The sequence below is a fragment of the Filicampus tigris genome, chromosome 10 (genome assembly GCF_054856515.1).
Source record: "Filicampus tigris isolate MCC_2025a chromosome 10, RoL_Ftig_1.0, whole genome shotgun sequence".
Taxonomy (NCBI): domain Eukaryota; kingdom Metazoa; phylum Chordata; class Actinopteri; order Syngnathiformes; family Syngnathidae; genus Filicampus; species Filicampus tigris.
In genome coordinates, this window is record NC_141226.1 from 15,182,465 (window position 1) to 15,207,304 (window position 24,840).

Sequence of the window (24,840 nt, forward strand, 5' to 3'; positions counted from 1 at the left end):
GGTTTGTACAATGACATTTAGAGCACATCAGATTTGAGAACACGGCAATAATAAAAAGTGTGACTCAAGTAGATCATCTTCCATATATTATAATACAGATGCAAGTTGAAAGTTTATTTTTTTTAACAGCCTAGTATTTTACAAGAAATAGATAACTACTTGGGACTGAGAGAATGTCCTTAAAACAGGACATAAAGTAGGCACCGATCCTTGGGCTCAACTCTGCCGTCTTAATCCACCAACAACCAGCATCATTGAGTGGGGGGGAACAAAAATAAGGGAGGGAGGGCAGAATGTTTTGGGGTGGAGGGGTACATTTGAATTCAATAAATAGAAGAATGGATATAATCTCTGTAACTTTCCCCACCAACACTTTTGCAAAAAAAAAAAAAAAAAAAAAAAAAAAAAAAAAAAAAGCCAAATTGGAAGATGATAATACTTCTGCTGACTGTGGCAGAACGCATTGATTGTATTTACTAGTGCGATTTAATGGGAAAAAGACCCACAGCATCGGATGACACTTGGTCTGATTTTTGCTACGTTTTGGCTTGATATTGCCAAATAAGGTCATGAATGAGGGCCCCAAAAAAAAAAAAAAAAAAAAAAAAAGAAGGTGAAAAAGTACGGCAGCTGCAGTTGAGAGAGGGATGGGGTTCGAGTCAGTCCGTGGGCGTTTTGCTTGGCTGTGTTCCCTTAAAAATCCTCCACGGTCTCAATCTCCCCCATGTTCAGTCTCTCGGACGATGCGTTAACAGAAAAACCTGAGGGCATAAAAAGCAAAACAGAGTTCAAACATTTTCTAGGCTGTGAGGAGGTGATGGGTGCTCACCTAGAAGGCTTGGATCCGCACGGACCATCTTCTGCTTCTTTTTCTTCTTCCCTGAGCTAACCGTCTCAAAGCGCTGCTGCTGCTGCTGTTGTTGTTGATGCTGCTTCTGCTGACCACTTGTATGGTTGGCCTGGTAGAGCATTGATGATCCCGTTCCGCCCCACACAGAATCCTTGACGGGAACGAAGATTACAACACATTTACAGATCAACAAGGCAGGTCTGAGAACCCAGTTCAGATTTGTTGACTATTATATTACATTATGTTGACTGTCTACTTCCATGTACATTTGAAGTGCCACAAACCCTGTATGGCTGCGTTGCATTCAGTGCTCATTTTGTACATTTTTTTAACAAAACTCAACTCACTAAATTTTAATATGATTGAGGTGCTCCTTGTCCTACATATTCCAAATCCACAAAAATGTATTAGTCCTACTCACGTCATGTATGCCGTCTAGTGGTGATTGGTGATATTACAACTTAAAACTAGAGCCGACCGCTGCATATGCTCAATTTGGCACCCACAGATTCACACGTTAGCGGATTTCTTTCCTTTTTTTTTCTTCTTATTTTGGACATTTCCTGTCTTAGCCGGGAGTTTCTCAACACCCCCCACCATCATTTCCCTGCGTTTTTCGTAGAAAAGCACATGGAGTATTTTTCTGCATTTGTCAAGAATTTAGGGTGTTAAAAAAAAGTTAAGAACTCCGATCTTAAAAGGTCTCAAACTTCTAACCTTGCATGCATATTAAGGAATTTTTTGTCTTTCGTTCCAGGTCAGTGTGAAAATGAACATTGTGAAGCCATTTTTTTTCCAACCAAGCACAGGCTCGCACATCTCTTGCTCACCTGCTGCTGTTTCAGGGCTTGCGGTTGGTTCTGCGGTGGCGACGTTTTTTGCTGATTAGTATTCTGTTTGGCACGACGCTCCAGGAACTGCTGGGCAAAGTCTTTGGCCTCCGGAGTGTCCCCCAGGTAGGCCCTGACGTAGTCGTGCACCTCATACGACGAGTCCACTTCTTTCAGGAACGACGCAAACGTGGGAACTGCGGCAGAGCGCGCGTGTAGGGGCGCGGAACGGTTAATTCAAATGGACGGTTCCGCCTCGGCGCCGCCCATTTTGCGCAACTATTTACCATCCAGATTGTTGGCTGTGTTGAGGCTGTGCAGCGTGTGCTCACACCACTGCATGAAGCTGTCCTGCCGGCTCTTGTTGACCCCTTGGAACAATTTAAGCAGCTTCTCTTCCTCCTCCAACTTCTTGTTTGCTCGCCCACTCAGGGAATTACTTCACATGCCCAAACAAATATAAAAGACACGAAATAAGAGAAAAGCGGGCATGACGTACATGTTACAGGACTGTACAGGGGATTTTAAAAGCCTACAAATCACTGTTCGAATGCCAGGTTTTTGGGATTAAAAAATGAGACCAAGACGAATCATTTCAAAACTTATTTCACTATTAAGGTGACAACTCACTTGAAAAAAATATATTTTATAAGAGAGGGGAAGTAAAAAAAATATTTAGTTTCATCGGACCATAATAAAATCCCCAAAGGTCCACTGAAACCAATTTTGAACTGGTTGGCCATAATTCTAAAAGGTATGTTTGGCGCAAACGTAATACTGCTCATCACCAAAACCTTCAGTGAAGCATGGTGGCGGCATCATGCTTTGGAGTTGTTCATCTGGAACTTCAGCCTTAGACAAGGTGGAGGGAATTATGAACACAAATGTCAGTCAGTGTTAGCACAAGGCTTCTCCTTAACTCATTCACTGCCATTGATGAATTTACTCGTCTTTTCACAGCCCAGGCATTCAATCCCAGGAATTTATATATATATTTTTCAAACGTTAGGGTAAGAGAGGGTCCGAAAATGTCTTGCAGTAAATAAGTGAAGAGAAGAAGAAAAAAAAAAAAAATCTGAAAATGCCAACTAGAACATCTGAACTTTATGTGGATTTAATCAGGGGCACTTAAGATAGTGGCAGGTGTGTGCTGAGTTGCATTCAACACTGAGTTTGAATGTAATTGCTTAATTCTGAACATCGCCACATCCTCAGTTTTAATGACTTTACTGCCGCTCTAAAAGATTAAAACATAAAGTTACATACAGATTTTAGGTTAAAAGTTGATTTATGATTAATCCCGGCCTTGTTTTTCCCATATAAAATCCTGGCATTTGAATAGGGGTGTTAATAGCCTTTTTATATCCACTGAAGATGGGTGATTTTTGGCAGCTCATACCTGAGACTGACATTGCCCTTGTTTTTCTGCGCATTTCCTTTCCTGGTGGGCGGAGGCTGCTGGACTGCCTCCTTCACAGCATCGTCCCAGAAGCCCATGTTGGAGTTGTGCGTGTCGCCCCAGATGCTGCTCGAGTCCGCCGCCCAGTTTGAGCAGGGCGTGACGTTCACGGAGCCCCACACGGAGTTGCTCAGAGATGTCTGACGAGAACGAGACGCGCTTTTAGAAAAACGTAGAAGTCTCAATTCTTTCCACCGAGTGGCTTAAGATCCTCAACAAACAAGCTGTTTGCTCATTTATTTTACAAGCGGCCACTGGGTGTGCTCCTGTAGGCTATGGTTACATACAGTTCTGTTCTGAGGTCGGGCCGGCTGGGTGAAGATGTGATTCTGCTGCTGCTGCTGCTGCTGCGGCTGTTGATGTTGTTGTTGCTGTTGTTGTTGTTGTTGCTGCTGCGGCGGCGGCGGCGTCGTCTGGTGCTCCTTCCGCTGTTTCATCTGCTGCGCTTCCTCCCTCTGAATCTCCAGCAGGGACTTTGTAACAGGGACCTGCTTGGCGGCATGCCCCCACCCCGACAGCTTGGCCTGAGCCTGCTGGGCCTGCTGCAGGGCCTGGTGCTGCTGCAGCTTCAGGAGCTCCTGCTGCTGACGCTGCTGCTATAAGTGGGGGCAAAAGTCATGGTGTTAAAATGAAACAAGAGGAAATAAATTAATAAAAAGGCATTCTGGTGAATTAGGGTTGTTTTACCTCTTCTAGTGCCTGCCTTTCCCACTCCTCTTCCAGTTTCTGGATCTCGGCTAGTGACAAGGTGTTCTGATTCTTGTTACTTGGGTTGGCAGACTGATGACCCCACTTTGATGACAGCGGAAGCTGGAAACAGGGAAGAGTGTTGGTTGAACTTAAATTATTGAATCAAGCCTACAGAGCCTTTAGATCATCAACAGTACTGTATTATTTGCTACATTTATATACCCCCGCCCCCCAAAAAATTGGTTCATTAAAATGTATTTATTGTTAGTTAAATTGTCTTGTTAAGTAATTGGTTAGATTTATTGGAAATGCTTTCAAATACATTTAACAATTTGTATTTTAATAAACCTTTTTCTTTTGACCTCATTTACAAATTACCTGCCGATCTATCTGCTTAAAAATCAGTGACTTTATTGATGGTGCTCTGAACTTTTCTTTTTATAAAGCCTTTACATTTCCAGTGCATCAATATTGAGAAATATTGAGAAAGGAAGGGTGAGAGTTCAATATAAAAATCCTAAAAAAAAAAAAAAAGTGGCCCTTGAGCTCAACAGATTACCCATTCCTGGTCTACATGTCCAATATCTTCTGTGTAAATGGCATGTGGCCCATGTCACAAAGCTTTTGAATGACATATAGTCTTTCAAGTCGATTTCACACACAATCTGGCTGTGCAAGTTTTGAATCCTCAGCTTCCTTGGTGGAACGAAGCCATTTTCTTTGTGCTTATACGGTATAAAGATAAACTTCAGTGTTTCATCCATATGGCCTGTTCATTAAGCCGAGGGACAGCTATCATCTGCCTCTCGCACCTTCCCAATGACCTGTTCCAAATTTGGACAGCACCAAACTCTGGAGAGTCCTACTACAATCTTCGAGGTTTACTGAGTCAGCAGACTGTTTCAAAAATGATGTCACATCTTGGCTAGTTAATCAGGTTGGCAACAACAATGTGCCTTTTGGGTTTGGTGAACTTATGTATTTGTTGACTTACTACTTTGCATTCTGCACCTACAAACTTTTGTTGCTTACTGTCCAGGAAAACGACTTTACCTTCATTTGTGCAAGCTGCTGCTGCTGTTGGAGTCTCCTAAGAGCTTCCTGTTGCTGCTGCCTCTGCCTCTGTAGCTCCTGCTGTCTCTGCGCCTCCTGCTCCCTCCTCTTTTGCTCCTCTTGTTGTTGCTGAGCCAGGGCAGCCGCGGCAGCCGCAGCAGCCGCCGCCGCCGCCTCAGCCGCCGCCGCCGCTGCCGCCTCCTCCGCTCGCTTCTCCTCCTCGCGCCTCCTTAATGCCTCCAGCTCTTCTTGTTTTCTGCGCTCTTCCTCCTGTTTTGAAGTCGGACTTGGCAGGTGAGGGAAAATGCCCGCTCGGTATAAGCTAATAATAAAGTCTGCCTACAGGGAGCCGACACACTGAACAATGTGGCCCAACTAGATGCAATTGGGTAATTGCAAACAAATTACAGGCGGTGACGCTACAAAATACAGTGGCGATGAAAAAGTGTGACCCCTGGTGTTTGTAACGCGATACGACGCTTTGAAGCACCACAGTCAACTGGGATAGGCTCCAGGAAATGTAAGGGTCCATTCACGGATGAATGGCCTCTTATCAATTTTGTTCTTTAAGTCCTCGTTTGGCAACAGCAAGTTGCGCAAAAGGTAGGGAGCCACTTTTGGACGTGCGCATTCGAAAGCTTTGACAAGGCGAGTGGCTGGCTTTACCTGTTTGCGAAGGAACTCCTCCCTTTTCTTCCGCTCCTCCTCCTCTCTTCTTCTCTCCTCAAGTCTTCGCAGGGCTTCCTCCTGTGCCAGTCTCTCCTCCTCCTCCTTTTGTCTCCGACGTGCCTCCTCCTGTTCTCTCTGTCGTCTAAGAGCTTCCTCCTAAAGATGTACACTGTGGTTAGCCAGTCTTATCAACACTCCGATCAAATGTTTTGCAGGCCCATTTGACTGAAAAAAAACAAAACAAAAACCAAAACAAAAAAAGCTCAATCGCTCAACCTGTTTTTGTCTCGCCAGCTCCTCCTCTTCTCGGCGCTTACGCTCCTCCTCTTGACGAGCCCGCAGAGCCTCCTCCAGACGCTTCCTCTCTTCTTCTTCCCTTTTGGCTCTCATTTCAGCTTCGCGCCTCTCCACTTCCAACTGACGGATAAGACGAGAGGAGAACAAGTGTAGTAATTGTAGTACTTAGTAACTGTACTTGTACTTTTGTAACTGTAGTAATTGAGTAATTGTAACCCCTGTTGGGACTTTCACCTTTTGCAAACAAATCATCCCATACTCAAAAGCCAGTTTGCGGGCAATTTTGATGACTTACGGTAGGGCTCCACGCTGCACGAACAGTAGTGGATTACTGTCGTCGGAACTTTATAAGTGGGAATATGAATTACCTTTGCGGCCTTTGATTTCTCTAACTGCTGCATCTGCTCGATAGTTGGCGCCTTTGCCATGGAATCTATGGGCAAGTCCCACACGCTGCTGCCATCCCACGCTGTTGAGACAGAAAAAAAACAACCAGGTGTGATATCCACTGGTAGCCGTTTTCATACTTCAGTGAGGTTGACTCACTGCTTGACGTAGCTGGCGGGAGTTTTGGTGTGCAGGAAGCCTGAGAGGACGGGTTCTGCATTTCCCATACAGAACCCGAGTCGGGTACAGACAGGGAACGTGTAACAGGAGGTAGAAGGCTCTCAGATGTTCTGCAAAAAAAAATAAAAAATAAAAAATAAAAAAATAAAAAAGGGGGGAAAACAACAAGTTGTTACGATCGGGTAAAGTAAGCGTCATGGTAGTGCAAACGTTGAAGCGGTACGGACCTTATCTTGAGAGCCTGGTATTGCTGTTGAAGCAGGTTGAGCTGCTGTTGGTGTTGCTGCTGCTGTTGAAGAGGAGCCGAGCTCAGCACTGCAGCCTTCTGCTGTGCTAGGGCTTGAGCATACTGCTGCCTAAAAGGCCACAACAAAGACATTTCACCCTTTAATACAAAGCTGTAGGTGTTTTTTTTTTTTTTTTTTTTTTTTTTTTGCTGCGTGGCCATAACAAATGTGATGTGTTTATTCACAACCACAGGCTGGTAACCTGCTACATTTACTTTAGTAACGTTTTGGATACGTTTGACTCTTACTGAAGTATTTATGTTAAGAAGAAACATTACTTTTACTCAGTTACATTGCGCTGCATTTTAGTCACTACTATTCTTATCTATCCATTACTGATTATGCGATTTCCTCTACTTACACTGTTTCATTCGGTCTTGTTTGAATGTGATCTCCACATTGGCAACAACATTATTTCTTTTTACCTTTACTTGAGTCAATACACTAAAGTAGGAGTACAATTTTTGTCTACTCTACCCACCTCTATTGCTGATATCAAAATAAGTGGTTTCGCATCGCAGTTCTCGAGGCAAAATTTGCATTTCGCGCTTCATCAAAACACATTAAAAGGCAAAACTGGGAATCAACAAAGCCACGGTATTACCTTCAATTGAAGTTGCACCATCATTTATAAACATGTCATGTCAGGAATGCTGGAAAAAGCTGCAAAGTTGAACTAAAGTTGAACATACTACCATCTTAATTTTCTTGATTTTTTTCTTTTTAGTCTTTATCATTAATTTGCACATACCTTAAAGATTTCAAGCTGTAAGCTCATGACGGTTTTATAAGAGGAGCTGCTTGCTGGTGGGACATGCTGCCATTTTTTGATCTGATTAGTCGGCTAATCGCGACTACTACTGGCGATTAGTGCACTAGCAAAATAATTGCAGTTTCTTACAGTTGTACCTTACCTTAAGAGGTATTGATATTGAAGTTGCTGTAACTGGTAAAGGTTGAGCGCAGTGAGCTCTTGCTGCCTCTTCAACCTTTCTTGATCGGCGTCACCCTGCATCAGCATCACAGGACACATACACATGGTCGTTAACAATCTAGCGACACAGGTGTAAAGGAGATCTGAGTATGTAGGCGTGTATTTAAGGTTTTGCAATTGATAGTTTGTATGTGGGGAAATACAATCCAGCTAAATTCTACTAAAACCTGGTAAAAGCAAAAATCCTTGAAGAAGCAAAGGAAGTAAGAAAAATAGATGGTCATAAAAATGTACCAACTCGAAAGCATATTTGGACAGGGCAGGCACGAAAGAATTAAAGAGGACGGGAAAAAGCTAAATAAGTGTTATACGATAGACGCTGTTTGAATATATTGTTGGAATTTTGAAGAATGTTCTATTTTTCAGCATGAAGCCGATTTAAATGTTGTTTGGTTTGCACATGCAGTTAGTTGCTCTGTAATTCCGGTTTTAAATCATCCTGCACTGTGGTGTTTAAAACCAAGCACATTAGTAAACACGCACCTGCAGAGGTGGAGGCGCTGGGCCCGGCGTGAACGGGACTCTACCCCAAATCTTCATCATCTCCCCCAAGGCTTGGAAGATGTCATCGCAGCCTCTTTTAACCAGGAGAGACATGGTGAAATAACCTGCCTGGAACCATTCTGCCATCTCCTGGTTGCTGAATGGTCCTGGAGACAAAAACACAAGATGATGTTCGAGCTAGCCTCACTGAGGTTCCCCTAGATCATTTGCTGCCTCCATCTTACCCTGTATCTCCCCTTGAGGGTCTTTGTAAAACCACTTGAGTGCAGCCTTGTGAGTTAGTGGCAGGCCTGCAGGTTTGGGCTTTTCAGAGGTTTTCGCTGCAAGTCTGTCATCATCCACCACACCTTCTTGGAGGTAAGCCACCATCTTCTCTGCCTCCTGGAGAAGGGTGGAGAAAGCCAATGGAGGGGTGCAATTTAGAGTACGTCAATATAAGTGCAGTGACGCATTTTTTTTGGACCAGGATGTTCTAGAAAACTTACTGTCGTGTTACAGTCTCGAATGCTACAGAAGATAGCCCACACATCAAAATAACGATACTAACGATAGAACTCCAAGGTACACTTGGATGAGCTTAACATTGGCAATTATATAATTTGCATGTAAAAATGACATCAGTACTAAAATGCCCCCAAAAGACTCTGTAGTGATTTGAGGACTTTTTTTTGTGATTAGATTTACGACAAATTGGCCCGCGCCCTTTTAGAGCTCGGCTTGTTATTTTTTTCGGTCTCAGCGGTCTACGTCACAGGAGGGAGGCAAGCATGGGAATATTGTTCGCTTTGTCAGTTCTGTTGTCTAAAACGGCAGCCGATCGCCACAAAATGCAAATGCACATTACTACTACTCTTGTCCACTTCAACCTGTGAAAGGATAAAAGTGTTCTGCACAATAGTTTGGATTTATTGACAAAATGTGAGCTCATCATGATCACCTCCACAAAATCAAAAAAACCGTGGCGATCGCTTCTCCACTTACACAGGCTGAAGCGGACAAGAGCATGAATGCGCACACAAACCCCGACTGGTAATATTTCGGACATTTAGCTAAGCTAAACTCGTGTCAACTCTCGGGAGGCAGACGGCGACTCGCAGTGGACAAGCAATCAGGCAAGCATGGATCTTTACTGGTAGAGCGGTAGGGGGCGCGGCCATTTTCCTCATTAAAAGTAGCCGGTTTTCAAGTTGTCACTTATTTCCTAATTCCTATATATAATAGAATATAACAGAAAATGACAACTCTTTTCATTTTCCTGATCAAAAAATATATAAAATGAACTTGTTAGTGAAAACATGGCCATCCCTTTAAGACGAGGAACCCCACCACCACCACCACCACCACACCCCGAGTACAGCATTACTAAGTTACCTGCTCAAAGTGCTTCAAGCCCTCATCTTCATCTGTGTCATGTGACACAGCGGTGGGCCTTGAGATTGGGGCTAACGGACTGGAAGAAAAGGGCAGGGTGTTGTTCAAGGTCACGAGAACCTCCATGGGCTTCTGCGTGGGGGCCGACTGTGTGCGAACGTCTGTGAGGAACAGACAAATACGATGTGGTACTCGCAGTATTTCCTATAGAACAATCGTTTTGGGTCGTAAGAAGAAAAGTCACCTGTGAGGTTGGCGGAAATACGCGTCATGGGTATTGACATGCTGTTCGACAATGGGACATGCAGGGGAACTTGGCAGGGTTCTGGCGGTCGCTCCAGGGGGGGTTGCCTTTCGGCTGGCCTCTCGGATTCCTCCGTTCTGTTGGGGTGGTTCGGCGACACAGACTTGGGAGTCGTCTGGGCCTCTGGGATTGGCGGAACGGAAGGTGAGGGAACAGATGGCGCCTCCTCCGACACTCTGCTCACCCCCGTGAATACTAAGAGTAGAGAGGGAGCGATGACATTGTGTAAACAGGAGCGTAAACCCCACTTGTTCTTGTTGTGGCCCTTAGTGCTGCAATTGATCACGAACAAAAAGACCGTCTCTCTCATGGTGCGCTGGGCAAAGTAATGGGCTTTTAAGCAACACTCTCTCTTGCTTGGTTGATTAAGTGGGCCACTAGCTTTTTGTCTGTGGGTTTCACTCAAATGTTTTCACTTTCCATTTGCCTATGCTCACATAACTAATTCACTTGCAGCAGTTACCAGTGTAAATGTCTGTTAGCTGCTGCTTAGCATATTTCAGATGGAGGTCGTGCACGCGGATTCTATTTGCCGTGACAGTGGCACAGGTCGAATTTGAAAGGGACCAACCTTTTCGGTCACAATCTCGCTTGCCCTCAGTTTCTGTTTCTTTGGTCTCCTTGGGCTGACTGTCTTCCTCCTCTAGGACCTCCTCACACTCTTCCAAGGGTTTAAAATCCAACTCTGCCTCCTCCAGGATGGGCTCTTTGGAGGCTTTCTGCAAAGGCAACCGAAGGTTACACTCTTCGTGGTCAACTTATGTCAAGCTAATCCATTCATAGAAATGCCTCTCTGCTTGCCTTGAGTGAGAGAAAGGCCCCCGACGAGTCAAAGGTGCCCGCCTCCTCGTCCGCATCCTCCAGACACCACTCGGGCAGAGCGTCCCTGTCGTCGTCCAGGCTGCCACTGCCCGAACGCGCCCTCCTGTAGCTGCGTTCGTCTTCTCGCGAGTCAAACGGGACGCGGCGCCGCTGGTCCGGATGCCACACTGCACCCCGAGGCCCATCTAGTATAAAGGCAAGTAGAAGCAAACACACTCAATGTCTTCCAAAAAACAAAGGATCAACATGGGTTTCATTATGTATGGTGGATAGGTACAGCTTTGACTGAGGCAGTAGTTCCCGAACTATTTTGCATACACACGGGGCGTCAAGTCGTGGCTTTAAAGTAGTCCCTTAAATAAATAGAAATAACGTCAAAAGCCCCAGTCCACACGTAAGTAAATAAATAAGTAAATACATAAATGAATCCTCCCTCCTCGCTCTTATGTCAGTCTGCATGACGTGTGGACTCAGCAAAGATGCATTTCTGGGGTGTAGGCATAGCTAACTAGCTACCGCTACATCGCACTTGCGCTGGCTGTTTGCTACTGTGAACAAAGGGAGTCGAGTTCCTTAATAGAACCAAACCAAATTTCAAGGCGACTTTAGGCCACGAAAATGAAGGGTAACACACTGCAAAAGTTGATAAAAGGGTCAAAATGGACTGCTGGATGTCAGTGTGGTCATTATTCTCACCGTTCTGATCGTCACGAGAGGTACGCCAATTCTCACTCTCTGAGCGCGTGAAGTCATGTTTCCTCAACAGACCCGCCCCAGCATCATCGTAGTTGTTTCGAACTGCAAAAGAATGAGTCAATGCGGGAAGATGGTTAGAGGTGAGGCAAGTTGCTTTTCATGAGTGGTGTGACTGAACAAACTTACCATGATTCATCTGGAAATGTCCTGGGGCAGCATCTACGTGGGGATAAAGAAAGGAAAATAAGCGAGTGTTTATCACCATCGGTGTACAAAGGGATTATTTTAGCGAGCCATTTCGACACTAACCTGGCTCTTTCCGTCCTGGCTTTTCAAACCTTCTATCACCCCTGTTGGGAAAAAAACGACAGTAAATCAGAATGTGTTTGATAACTCACCAAGATGATAAATGATTAAAAAGTGCATTAAACTTTTCTTATTTGCATGACTGCCTGCAGGCTTTGTCCAAACTTGAAAACGCAAATCGATGTGTCTGCACCTTTCCTCCCAGCTCTGGGAGCGATGCATCTCCCTGCCCCCACGGCCAAAACCTTCCACATCATCAAAACTTCTTTGGTAAAACCCTCCGTCTCCTCTTCCTCGGCCTGAAAACAACCACAGACTCACATTAATTTAAGAATCACCACATTACTGTGCAAATAAAATCAATATTTCTATGTTAGAGGCACATGAATGCAAACAGAGAGAGAAAGAGATCGACTGAACGCTAATAGAACACCACTTGTCTCGAGTCGGCCCTGAATTGGTGGGAGCCCTCAAAGGCATCTCAACTATTCGCAGTTGTTAGGGCTCTTCTAAAAAGGCGCAGATGCAACGTTTGATGTCACGTAGAAGGGAACTCTGCCGAAGCTGTAGAAAAGGAAATTACGAAGTGCTTACCTCTACCCCTTGAGGTACTTCGGCCTCGAGGCGCCCCCACTACCGGACCGCCTCCTCGCCCTGACAGCCGGAGTACAGCTGCACTGTTTACAGACATCGAGAAATTTCTCTGCAAACACATGCAAAAAAAAAAAAAAAAAATGGTGGTAAGAACAACTGTCAAGATATTTTTAACGCAACTTGTATATTATCACTGTCCTGAACTGTTTGTATTGCATTCCGGAACAATAAAAAAAAAAAAAAAAAAAGGTGTTACAGTAATGTAGTGAGAAAAATACACGCACGCACACACACACACACACACGCACCCCCACACACGCACACACACACACCCACCCACACACATATAAGAGGCCGTGATGACAGATTCACTGTTTAATATTTTAACATTTTTAATTGACTGTAAGTAATGTTCATGTCCAAATGAATGACCTACTGGCTACCTATGATAAACTGATGTATAATAATAAAAAAAAAATCTCTCAGCAACTAAACGAATGGGGGTATATGTCTTTTGTACATGCTCTAAAGGACAATTCTGGACTTGAAACAGGACATAATAAAAAGTCAGTGCTTACACAGCACGTCATCTGACGGCAACAATACTTGCTTATTTAGCATGTAACAGAAAGAAACTAGAAACGGCTTGAGAAGCCAAATGGCATGACATCACCACAGAGTGAAATTTGAACTAGAGGATGAGGTCGAGTGGATTCAGTTTTCATTTTTTCTTTGAGAATGGACAGACACATTTAAGGACAGGCAGTCCTACCTGTTCTTCCTCTGTAAAAGAAACAAGTGCCAGAGGCGGCAAAGGCTCCTCTTGCAATATGGGCAGGAACTCCTTATCATGCAAGTCTATAGGGATCTAAAAGAAGATGACACAGAGATCAACATAAAACACATGAGGTCCTAACTGATGCGTAAAGTAAAGTAACCTCCACTGTGTCTCGGTTTATGGTTCACGTCAGACAGAATTGATGCCTGTGACTACTGTAGTATGCTCTGTTTGTATGTGTTGCTTCTCTGTGTGTTAAAGAGGCAGGTGTTTCAAGGTATATAATTTGTATATAATCTATGCTCTGAAATCCATTACCCTGTCTATGGCATTGCAGTATATTTAACATTAATTTTTTTTATTTATTTAAGAGCTTTTGCTATAATGTGCTTAGGTCGAACATTTTGGTGTTTAATTATACATTACAATAGCATGGTTTTTTTTTGTCCATTTATGTGTGTTGTTCCTTGCTGTAGTGCACAATAAATATAGTTGGATAGGTTTTTACAAGTTTGAGTGTTTTTTAAAAAGTTTAAATGTGTTTAAACTTGAGGGAGAGGTAAAACTATTGGGAAAAAAAACTTCTACGGTCTCTCAATATTGCAGCTTTTTAGCTATCGCGGGTGGGTCTGGATTACGGCAGATAAACGGGGGCTCATTGTACCTAACACGTGCCATCCGCTGAGGATGTTTACCTTGATGTCTTTTACATAAAGTGCTAACATTTCTTCTCTTCCGTAACGATAGTCTGCTAGCTTGTACTTTGGCAACGCAGGCGAGAGAGGTGGCGAGGCAATGGTGCCACTGTTGCCTCCTCCGCCTCCACTGCTTCCACCTCCAGACAGGGCACGGAGCCTGCACAGAGCCAAATGGATGGTGAATGACTGGATGAAAAGCTGGCGGTGGCACGTTTTAACATGTCTTGAGAGGATGCACTAGTAGGGAGATTCACCATTGAAAACTACTTTCACAACAAACAAATTACGGATATTGATCCTGAATGTACTACTTTACCATTCTGGTCCAAAGTTAAGTGTCTGCGTCTCGGCCATTTTTCCTTGAAGGTCTACAAATGTAATAAAGAGAAAATTAATCAATCACACACTTTGGAACTGTTCAGTAAGATTTCCCTCTTGTGAAGAACACGAAACGTTGTGTCTCAGTCAACCAAACTATGTTTCATTTGGAAAGAGATTTTGTCAACTGATTTAATAGGTCGCAGCCCAATATGAGAGAGCCCATCCCACTGACACACACACAACAAGTGTACAGTTTCAATGTGCTGCAGCTATTTTAGCTCTTGGGAGCGTGGGTGAGTGTATGTCAGACACCTGTAATTGACAAGGGAAATCGTCTTAACTTTAAGTACACGCTGAAAAGTGATAACGCGATACGAGATAAGTGGTCAAGTCGTTTTTTTGGGTGTCCATTCAAGTTGTCACACTGAAGGCATGCTACATGCGCCACAAATGGAACAGGGGGGCAACAGTCGACTCTCAATCTCACTCACCATATGGGACGCCAGGATAAGCCACGTGTAAGTTGCTACTTAACGAAATAAGACCGATAGAAAGGTGACAAACATTGTAGATAACGCGAGCGGGCAAGGCGACGACAGTTTTGGGGGGATTTATGTGGACACGCCCGCTGTCCAGTCATGGTTGCATACATTTAAGGAAACGCTACGCTACACCATGAATGGCCGCCCAATTACAGCAAAGTTGCTCGGACCATAAAATCTTCCAGTGACACGTTTGTGAAACTGCCAGACTGGGGGAGTTCTACACTGCTAACTTCCACCGAGTCATGAACAAAAGCCACTCGGTGTAGGGTTAGGATGGTGACGCTGACATTACTTCTCCAATGATTCATTTAAATTCGTCACGTTAGCAACATTTACACTCGACAGCCAGTCAAGATAGTTAATTTGCGTGAACGAGAATGCTAAAGGCATCACTAAAGTATGCGTTACAGTGAATTACTTCGACGACGTGAGAGTAGTTGTGTGTTTTTGGGAGACACTTTGATGCCACACCACAGCTAACTCTTGCGTTAGCCGCCGTGCTAAAAAAAAAAAAAAAAAAAAAAAAGCTAACTGCAGTTGACCAAGTGCACACAGCGTTAAATCACAGCGAGAGGAGATTCGAGCAGCCGCGGCGATAAACACACACGTAACCACACGCTCATACACCTCGACATGTTGTCATATACCGACGATACTAACGATAACAATCGTGATATTGCCACCGCAGCACAAGTTAATCCTCGAAAAGCACAAGCACTTGTGGCTAGCATGCTAACAGGTTAGCTCACTAGCGTTTTGGGACGGAGGCCTCCTGGAGTAAACACGGAGGAGGCTTCGTTAACAGTCCCCCTAAAAAGAAGCCCGGCTCTGCTTGATGTTGGTTTTACGACGTGGCACTTTACTTCCAGCAGTCTCGTGCTGGTAGGGCGTTTAATTTTGGCTGTCTTACCTCTGCTTGATGTGACAGCGCAAGGTTTTCAATTCGAGTTGTGTATGTAAGATCTCTCTCTCTAACTCTGTCTCTCTCGCTCGCTCTCTTTCCCCTCTCGCTCACCCCTCCCCTCCACGTTATTCTGAATCCCACTAGAGTTCTAGACACGACACGCCCCGCTAACAATATGATTGGCTGCTGCATGGAGGAAGGAAACACCCTATTCGCGACGCTGATGAAATATGACCGTTCCAAATATTAGGGCGTGTGCTACCGTTATACAGCAACCAATCATATTGCAGCAACGCGTGCTATGTCGAGAACGGCAGTGGGATCAATACTAACGCACCCCCCCGCCCTATTTGCTACAAGATGGCTGTGTAGGGGGAGTCACATGACTTACAGATAAAACCCGTACATGGCGTGAAAAGAAAATGTGCTGACCACAGTACTACTACACGCGTGTGAACACACGCCTCATTTAGGACACAGCAACCATTATCGCGTGGGATGAAATTGAAAATAAAGCTGATGTTACTCGTGGGAAGGGCTAAGTTGCTTGATTAGGCTACTGAAATGACGACCCTGGACATTGATTTAAATGTCTTGAGAAAGCAATGACCTGGATCAATGGGAATATCCACATGTGTGACTCTAGTCAGTTAGCGTGGAGTCTAGGCGTTCTTTAAATTTGAATTTCCGCCTTATGGCGTTAAAAGTAAATATTTGGTTATAGCTCTCATGATTATTGTCTACTGCAGTTTTGATGGCTTTTTGGAATGGAATAGTCAGCTGGCTCGTTGGTCTAGGGGTATGATTCTCGCTTAGGGTGCGAGAGGTCCCGGGTTCAAATCCCGGACGAGCCCGACTTTTTTTTATGGTCAATGACTGTTAATCGTTTCTGACACAATAGCATCTTCTGAAAATTTGGAGCTGCACTAGTGCCGGTAGTCATCAGTAAACTTGCGATATACGAATCGGTACGTACATCGTTACGTGCTGTATATGTTACCGCCATACGTTAATGCAGTAGCAAATCCATAATTGCAGTAAATAGTTGTATATGAATGTAAATATAAAATAAGAGAATAGCAAAGCCTACTTAGGCGCTAACGGGTGTGCCTTGTTGTTGCGCCTCGTGACGACGTATTCCTTCGCTGCTGATCACCGTGATCGCTGTTCGTATTGTCGAATCCGCCCAACCCTCTGCATTAAAATGAAAGACTGCAGAAAATACATAAGTGACCCCGACTTGATTTGAACACGCAACCTTCTGATCTGGAGTCAGACGCGCTACCGTTGCGCCACGAGGTCCTGCAAGAAATGCGGGAAACCGAGACTCAAGTCCAGTGTACTACCATCAGAACCCGTTTCAGTTTTATTTCATGCATATCGGTTGAGTTTCAGTTTTACTTCATGCATATGTCAACCATTTCAGGGAGTCCCTCGCCTACTGCCCGAAGACTGCTGGGATAGGCTCCAGCACTCCCCGCGACCCTTGTGAGGGTAAGCGGTATAGATAACGAATGGATGAATTTGTATCTCACCGCGTACCGCACATTAGAATCTTACAGATGCTGTTGCAATGTATGTACACTAGATAGCAGTAGTCCACAAGGGGATCTGTGAAAGAGACTAAAACCAGTTCTATAAACTCAGCGAGGCAAAACCGTTAAATTAGCATAGTAAGGTTTACCCGAAACTCACAACTCCTGTTTTGCAGGAGGATAACAAAACAAAAAAAAACAAGCATGCGTTGGCCGGGAATCGAACCCGGGTCAACTGCTTGGAAGGCAGCTATGCTCACCACTATACCACCAACGCGCTGTTGAAGTGAGCAGCTCTACTCACCGATATACTATTAACACTCAACTCACGTTCAGACCCCTATATGACCTGTGATGCAGAAGGGGAAATGTACTTTGCTCTTATTAGAACATCCAATAGTAACTGCCTCTCCTCTACAATCACTGAACACTTCATTACACAATACACACTACACTTGCACAATATAATCAATCACATTTAATACAAAAGCTGTATTAAAAACAAACGCCAGGACACTGAAGTGTTATTCCCAGAACACAAAACATTTTTTTGCACGCTCCCAAATTGCCAATTGGTAGTAGCGTTTGTAGTGTGGCACACACTGTTCCAAAATTGAACACAAGAGCCTGGTACTCCCTCTAGTGGTCAACAAGTCGCCGGAAGACGTTGTATTGTCTTTGGTAAAAGCTGCTAAAGAGGATACAGTATATTTATTCAATTTAGGTGTATCATTCCAAATTTTGCCTGATGATTTGAATTAAATTGGAACACTGCATTGCTATTGGGTCGCTTGTGGGACTTTGCACACATCATATCGATATATTTCATGAATGCATGGCTAAGAGAAGGACGACTTTATGGTTTCCCATACTAACATCTCATAAAGAATAGGGCTAATAAGGACAATGCTGAAAGCTGTGATCAAGCTCAACAACCTTTCCCACTTTGACCATCTTCACCGATGCTTTCCAAGCAGTAATGAAAATGTAAAATAACCTTTAATAAATCATGTTGTGCACTTTCAGGCCACCCGTGACCCAGTTGGAGAAAGAATTGGGCTACAGCAGTTTTGATGCGGTTCAGCTGATAACTTATGCAGAGCAGGGCCTCTCTGCACTCTAAAGCTGCACAACCCAGTGGATAAGACACAACTGCCGGCTGCACTAGTCCTTGCACGGGGGCTTGACAGGTGCAGCCTAGTGCAACCACTAATGCCTTATTTTTAGTGTATGTGGCTTAAAGGCTCACCATTCTCCAGTGTTATGAGAACTGATGCTGACAGATCAGAGGGATGACGATTTTACCAAGCAAAAGATTATTCAGTATCGTGAATCTTAAGCACACTATGCAAAAATCAGACTCTCTTCTGTGAAAATAAGTGAAATACTAGAATACTTGTATTTTAGGTCCAGCCAGCAAATGGAAGTAGTGCCAGTTCACACAAACGAATGACACCCATGAGCCATATTAATTAAAAACAAGTTAAAAAAAAAAGGCACGGTACATAATAATTGAAAGATAAGTTAATTATGCAACTTCTTTGACTGATTCACTGTTTGAGATGTATTCATGTAAGAATACTGAAATTATTGCCATAGTTTGCAGTGTAGAACAGCAGCGCCTTGTACTGAATGCCATTCTTATTTTTTTTATATTAATTTAAATGCATGAAATGGGCAAACATAATGAAGTCAAACAGCAAACACACAATCAGAATCAGACAGAATCATTTGCATTAGAATGTATTGCTCATAATTTATACCATACGTTTTTAGTGCATATTCCACTCCGCCTCCACTATAAAGTGCAGCTTGGATGACAACTGATTTTGGAATAAAAATCTGGGGAAAAAACCCACTGTAATAAAATTTAAAAAGCGACTTCTGATTTCTGTGACTGTGTGTGTGTATGTGCGCATTTCCCCCACCTGTATAGTGCCATGCTCCCGAGATGCACACGCTCCAGGAACGGCTGCTCTCACCAATACAGCCTCTGTGTGTTCTGGCAACACTTGAGGCAACCCTTAAAAGTATGTGAAGATAATGTACATCACCCTTCAAAAGTATCAAAACAGTGAGTCCAAATCCTTAATACTTGCTGAACATTGAAAACATTCATCATCAAAAGACAGATACTGTATGTGACAAGATCATTATTGCAGCTTTTATTTTTACATATTTATATCTGGATCTAATAAACGACTTAGAAGACAACATCTTTTGTTTGAATCCACCCATTTTTCATTTGGGCAAGTTTTTTTTCTTCCTATTACATGGATTATTTGAGCAATAAATAACACCGCCCAGTTTCAGATATCAAGCCTACAAAGACTACAGCAAAAATAAAGGAATTGGCATCACTGTTCCAATACTTTTGGAGTGGTGTGTACAGTGATACAAATAATAATGGTCCCTTGTTTGTACTTTGTACCTGTTGCATTGGCATGAGTCTGAACAAACAAGCTGTTTTTGCCCAATCCTCCACATAAGAAGATAGCTTTAATGTTATGCCCTGATTTTTGGTGGCCTTCATATGTAGTGTTCCAAGCTGAAATCAGAGTGCCTAAGACAATATCTGTGACGTCACAATTAATTTGGTCGAATATCCTCATCACACCTTGTAACTCTGCCCATGACTCGGGAGCTAGGCTGGGTGAAGATACTCCACTTTCAAGCCACGCCTGGACTACAACGTCTGCAACACTTTGTCAAAGCCAAAAGGTAAGCAGAGTTGCATTACGTTTTGTTGGATGCTCAGATTAGCGTTTGACAACATCACATACTTGACTGGTGAAGTTGTTGAATATTTAAATCATTCAATCCGAATTTAAAAACAAAATGACAATGTGAGGATGTAGTCAACATGTGCTTCCTTGGGCAAAAAACAAAAAAACAAAAACAAATATTGATCTACCACTGAAACTGTTACATATTAAGAACCTTTATTTTCAGGAACTCCTCACTGCATCCTGTCTGAACTCCATTGTGTTCTTTTCTTGGAGTTAAAAGGAAACTGCACTGTCTGTGTTTGGACCAGCGGCGAACAAGTGAGATAGTGTACACAGAATTCAAGCAGCAAGACAGGAAGAAACAGATGGTCTTCAACAAACATAGCACAGACAGACACTGTTTGAAATTTCATCTGTCTCTCTCACTATTTGGTGCTTGTGTGTGTGCGTGCGTGTGTGTGTGTGGGGGTGTGCGTGCATGTGTGTGCGTGTGTGTGTGTGTGTGTATCCCTCTGGTCAGTGCTTAGAAGTACCGTAATCAAAACTTTGCGCAGCTTATAGATCAACACAGGCGTGCTTACTGGCTGGACCCTGGACTGTCCCACCTCCTCCCTGCCTATGAGGCCTAGCAGCTCATGATTGGAGAACTAGTCGGAAGCTGGCACGAGCAATGAAAAAAAAAAGCAGCGGTATCTTTTGAAGAGTACTGCAGCAGAGGGGTAAAACTGAGAACAGGAGATACTGCTGTGACTCCTTACTGGGTCGAAACATTTGGACAAACGCTGAACAATTAGTCAAATTCAAATCAACATCATAATGTAGTCGAATACAATTTTCAAATCGCAAAGGCTGCAAATTTGTAATTTGTAAAGAAACAAAACTGCTTCATTTCAGATGTTTTATATATACATATATATATATATATATATATATATATATATATATATTTATCCATTATCTTAACCTCACAAGGGTTGCTAGCATGAGCAGGATACACCCTGAACCGGTTGCCAGCCAATCGCAGGGCACACAGAGACAAACAAACATTTGCACTCACAATCATCACATCTAGGGGCAATTCAGAGTGTCCAATCAACTTACCATGCATGTTTTTGGCGTGTGGGAGGAAACTGGAGTACCCGGAGAAAACCCACGCAGGCACGGGAAGAAAAAAGTGTCAGCAGAAAGCCAGAGCCACGAATCAAATCACTGACTGTTTAGTCACTGGACAACCCACTTTTAAACAGCATCTCCCGGGCTCTTCAGGTGGAGTCAAAGAACATATACCGTTATTTGTTTGTTCATTCATTTCAAAAGTCATTAAATCTGTTCCAGTTTACACAAATTATTTCCCCCGAAACAGATTTTTGGTGTACTGTTGCGATACTTTTGTAATTGATGTAGTTTCCCCAGTAGAACTTGCACCCGAGGACAACTTCGTGATGTGCTTCGTGATGAAATCAAGTTTAACACCCCTGCTTTTCTTGTGGCCCCCCTGGTAGTTTTGGATGTGAGTACAACATGTCCTCCAGTCACCTCCAGTCACATTTTGGGGTCTTGACCCACCAGTTGAGGATAACATAGAGACATAAACAAATGACCACGAATTGCTGTCAGAATAATATAACCGTATTCCTATTGTATGCACGATAAAGACGTTTAAACTTCTGTTTTTTCAGGAGAAAATATGTTCCTAGGGACATAAGGGATAAAACGACCACGAATTGTTGTCAGAATAAATATATAGCCATAACCCTATAGTGTGCACGATAAACACGTTTAAACTGCTGTTTTTTTCAGGGGGAAATATGTTCCAATAGTATCCTTTGAAAGACTAACTTGCCTGTTCGTGTTCATGAAGAAGCGCTTCAGTAACGATTGAGCGGGTAACTAAATATTCAAAAACACATACGTAATCCCAGAGTACATTGCTCCACTGTCCGCATTACCTAATCCCATAAAGCACCGCGGGGGGCGGGTCCATAGCCTGTTGTCAGAGCAACCCCCATGTCAGTAGATAGACCCCGCCTGACGAAGGCGCTCCAGCCAATCGGAACGCTTAGAAATGACATCATTGTTATTTTCAGGGGAGCTTCAGCTCAGAGGTGGATAAAGTTCGTCTCCACGTTGGAAGTGATCGAAAGTACTATCCCAAATCAGGCACTGTTTTCTCCCTTTAAGGAGGAGCATCAATCGAAAGAGGATTATTTTGTCGGACATTTTGTTGGTGGTGGTGGGGAAACGACGCCCTTTTCTTTCTTTCTCTTTCTTTCTTTCTTCTTTTTTTTTAACCGATGATCGCGCGGTTCCAGAGAGGAAAGTTTTCTCGGGACGCGAAGTTACCAAGTTGTTTGAATTTAGACAAAAGGCGGACTCTGTCACAAGGCCGAGAGATAGCAAGTCATATGTAAACAGTGGACTGTTTTCAAGGTGAGAAGCCCTCTCGGAAAGTGACACAAACTTCATGTCAGGGAAAATGGAAGCGACTTTCTACGACGACGCCGTGAACGCGTCGAACCCTCATCACGACGGGGCGAGGGTGTACGGCTTCAACACAAAAGCCCTCAAACAATCCATGACTCTGAATCTAAACGACCCCCGAAACTTCAAACCCCAGCTGGGCTCCAAGGCCCTGGACATTCTGACGTCGCCCGATGTTGGTCTGCTGAAGCTGGCCTCCCCGGAGCTGGAGCGGTTAATCATCCAGTCGTGCACGAGCCTGACGACTCCCACCCCGACGCAATTTATCTGTCCCAAGAACATCACCGACGAGCAGGAGGGCTTCGCCGAGGGTTTCGCGAAGGCGCTGGCTGAGCTCCAGTACCACCAGATGAGCGCCGCCCACGCTGAGGCGCCGCAGTCCACCGGCATGCCATCCGCCTCAGCCGCGTCCGATACCGTGGAGAACCCTTACAGCTGCACGGTGCGCCCCCCGGAGCCTCCGGAATACACCAATTTGGCTAATTTCAACCGGGCCGTGCTGGGCTCCAACGAAAGACCCCCACCCGCCGCCTGCTACCCGGCGCCCCCACCAGCTCCCCACGTGGACCACCAGGCGTCGCACTCGAGGCTCCGTGCCCTGAAAGAGGAACCGCAGACGGTGCCCGAAATGCCCGGCGAGACGCCGCCGCTCTCCCCCATCGATATGGAGAGCCAGGAGCGTATCAAGGCGGAAAGGAAGCGAATGAGGAACCGGGTGGCCGCGTCCAAGTGCCGGAAACGGAAGCTGGAGAGGATATCTCGTCTGGAGGACAGGGTGAAAAACCTCAAGAGCCAGCACACGGAGTTGGTGTCGTCTGCCAACATCCTGCGGGACGAGCTGGCTCTGCTCAAACAAAAGGTCATGGACCACGTCAACAGCGGCTGTCAACTCATCTTGACGCAGCAGCTCCAGGCATTCTAGACTCCCGGCGGGGGGTGCTGTATGATGGGACATGTCTTGGGGGACCAAATATATCAAAGTGGCCGGAAGACGTCCAAATGATCGTCAGCTCAGGCACTTTCTCCTTCCAGCTTTTCTGCAGAGATGCTGATTTGTAATGATGAATGACGCAGAACCTGGGCCACACGCAGATGAAATATGTCATCATATATGTTACAAACATCCTTTAAGGGGGGTTGTTCTTAGTGTTTTTAGGCTCCATCTAACGTGGGCGCATCCGCTGACTCTTTACCCAGCCAATATGATGCTATGATGTCAAACAAGCTGCAATAAATAACACATTAGATGCACTTGTACAGAAACTAACACGGTCTAACCTTTGACGCACTCAGGTGTGAAACGTTTACTGACTACCTGCCTTACCTACTCTTTATCCTCACATTGATGCAACTTTTGGGATGCAGGTCAAGTGTAACTAATGTTAGACATTGAATATTTGTACGCTGTTTTTGAGCACTTCACAACTGTACATATGAGAAAATAAAACGTTGGACTCGACAATGCATTTGTGTGTTATTAATAAATGTTTCCTAGTAGACTTGAGATGCACGGAGTGGGGCAGAAACCTTTTTTTTAACAATTTATTGAAAAATCCGTCAACAAATGTACACAGGGGAAAAATAAAATGGGTCTTAAAAAAAAAAAATGAGAGCCTTATTTCAAACATTTAAGAGCTTTTCTTGTTCCTAGCACCAGGTATATAACTATGGATGTAATACTTTAAAAAACACATAACAAATTGGTTTTGTCTTTGCAAATGTATGTCAATGTATAATTCTGCATTGAAATCAAGCAAAAAATGTTTACAATAAGTTCTATGCGGCCTCAGTCTAAACCAGTGCTTCTCAAATAGTGGGGCGGGCCCCCCTGGGGGGACGTGATGCGATGCTGAGGGGGGCGCGTGTGACCCTTGGGAACATGCTTTTTTCCCTGCCATACTACAATAAATCAAAATTCTTAAGGTTATTCTTGTAAGTTGAACTATACCTCTTTCTTTATGTTTTCTTTAAGATAACAAGTACATGATGTTATGCAGAGGTGTACCTATAACTATTTTAAAGACAAATGCTATTATTTATAGTTGCGGCGGAGAGTGGGGTGAGTGGTGCGAATTGTTTTCTTCGGAACAAACAATAATTGAGAAGCACTGGTCTAAACACAGTATTCTGATTAATATTGCGTTTGTGTAATATGAATTAAGCAGCAAAATCCACCCGTTTTAGCAATTTTAGGGGATGGCCATTTTACCACTCGCTGTCGACTGAAAATGACATCACAGTGGCCCAGGGCTCTCAGGTAACGACCAATCACGGCTCAGCTTGCAAACATCCCATGACCAACAGAGAAACAGGTGAGCCGTGAGTGGTCCTTACCTGAGCTGTGATGTAATTTTTATTTGACAGCAAGTGGCAAAATGGCCGCCCCCTTGAGATGGATAAAAACAATTTTGCTGCTTAATCCATGTGCCACAAACGCAATATGAATCTTAATACCGTGTTTAGACTAGTGGGGGAACATAGCGCATATTAGAAAGAAAAAATGACTTGATTATAGAATTCCTTTTCAAGTAATGTGCTAGTGTCATAAAAAAACAA

The 24,840-nt window shown here is 44.0% G+C and overlaps 2 protein-coding genes and 3 non-coding genes across 8 annotated transcripts; 2 read left to right on the forward strand and 3 right to left on the reverse strand.

The window, feature by feature from the left end:
- Positions 1-93: 93 nt before the first annotated feature.
- On the reverse strand, positions 94-21,717 carry gigyf2 (GRB10 interacting GYF protein 2). 4 transcript variants are annotated; one of them, XM_086042081.1, is made up of 30 exons: positions 21,647-21,717; positions 20,905-21,063; positions 14,086-14,137; positions 13,767-13,926; positions 13,066-13,161; positions 12,294-12,402; positions 11,893-11,998; positions 11,703-11,743; positions 11,580-11,612; positions 11,394-11,495; positions 10,677-10,882; positions 10,447-10,594; positions 9,816-10,070; positions 9,572-9,732; positions 8,425-8,581; positions 8,180-8,346; positions 7,617-7,711; positions 6,643-6,771; positions 6,395-6,525; positions 6,217-6,317; positions 5,828-5,968; positions 5,549-5,707; positions 4,883-5,152; positions 3,827-3,949; positions 3,427-3,732; positions 3,080-3,279; positions 1,968-2,119; positions 1,681-1,877; positions 830-1,001; positions 94-761 (listed from the first exon to the last, which is right to left on the reverse strand). In XM_086042081.1, the coding sequence occupies exons 2-30, from the start codon at positions 20,909-20,911 to the stop codon at positions 694-696; spliced, it is 4,044 nt and encodes a 1,347-aa protein (XP_085898207.1). In that variant the 5' UTR covers positions 20,912-21,063; positions 21,647-21,717; the 3' UTR covers positions 94-693. The 4 variants fall into 4 exon arrangements, with proteins under 4 accessions (XP_085898207.1, XP_085898206.1, XP_085898210.1 ...); XM_086042080.1 differs by having other exon boundaries at positions 3,427-3,735; positions 21,647-21,716; XM_086042084.1 differs by lacking the exons at positions 20,905-21,063; positions 21,647-21,717 and adding an exon at positions 16,630-16,649 and having other exon boundaries at positions 3,427-3,735.
- trnap-agg (transfer RNA proline (anticodon AGG)) lies at positions 16,322-16,393 on the forward strand. Its single transcript has one exon. It is a non-coding gene; the product is annotated as a tRNA-Pro (tRNA).
- trnaw-cca (transfer RNA tryptophan (anticodon CCA)) lies at positions 16,770-16,841 on the reverse strand. The gene has a single exon. It is a non-coding gene; the product is annotated as a tRNA-Trp (tRNA).
- On the reverse strand, positions 17,280-17,351 carry trnag-ucc (transfer RNA glycine (anticodon UCC)). Its single transcript has one exon. It is a non-coding gene; the product is annotated as a tRNA-Gly (tRNA).
- A 173-nt stretch (positions 21,718-21,890) lies between the features above and the next one.
- LOC147140999 (transcription factor Jun-like) lies at positions 21,891-23,748 on the forward strand. Its single transcript, XM_086042087.1, has one exon. The coding sequence runs from the start codon at positions 22,268-22,270 to the stop codon at positions 23,204-23,206; it is 939 nt and encodes a 312-aa protein (XP_085898213.1). The 5' UTR covers positions 21,891-22,267; the 3' UTR covers positions 23,207-23,748.
- Positions 23,749-24,840: the final 1,092 nt, after the last annotated feature.

What these genes read in the sequence shown, in the direction of transcription:
- gigyf2 (XM_086042080.1), bottom strand. An exon ending in GCCAGGACGGAAAGAGCCAG is followed by an intron (nt 11,613 to 11,702) that starts GTTAGTGTCGAA and finishes ATCCCCACGTAG; the next exon opens with ATGCTGCCCCAGGACATTTC. An exon ending in CAGCGCCTCCACCTCTGCAG is followed by an intron (nt 7,712 to 8,179) that starts GTGCGTGTTTAC and finishes ATGCTGATGCAG; the next exon opens with GGTGACGCCGATCAAGAAAG.
- LOC147140999 (XM_086042087.1), top strand. Translation starts at nt 22,268, where the DNA reads ATGTCAGGGAAAATGGAAGCGACTTTCTACGACGACGCCGTGAACGCG.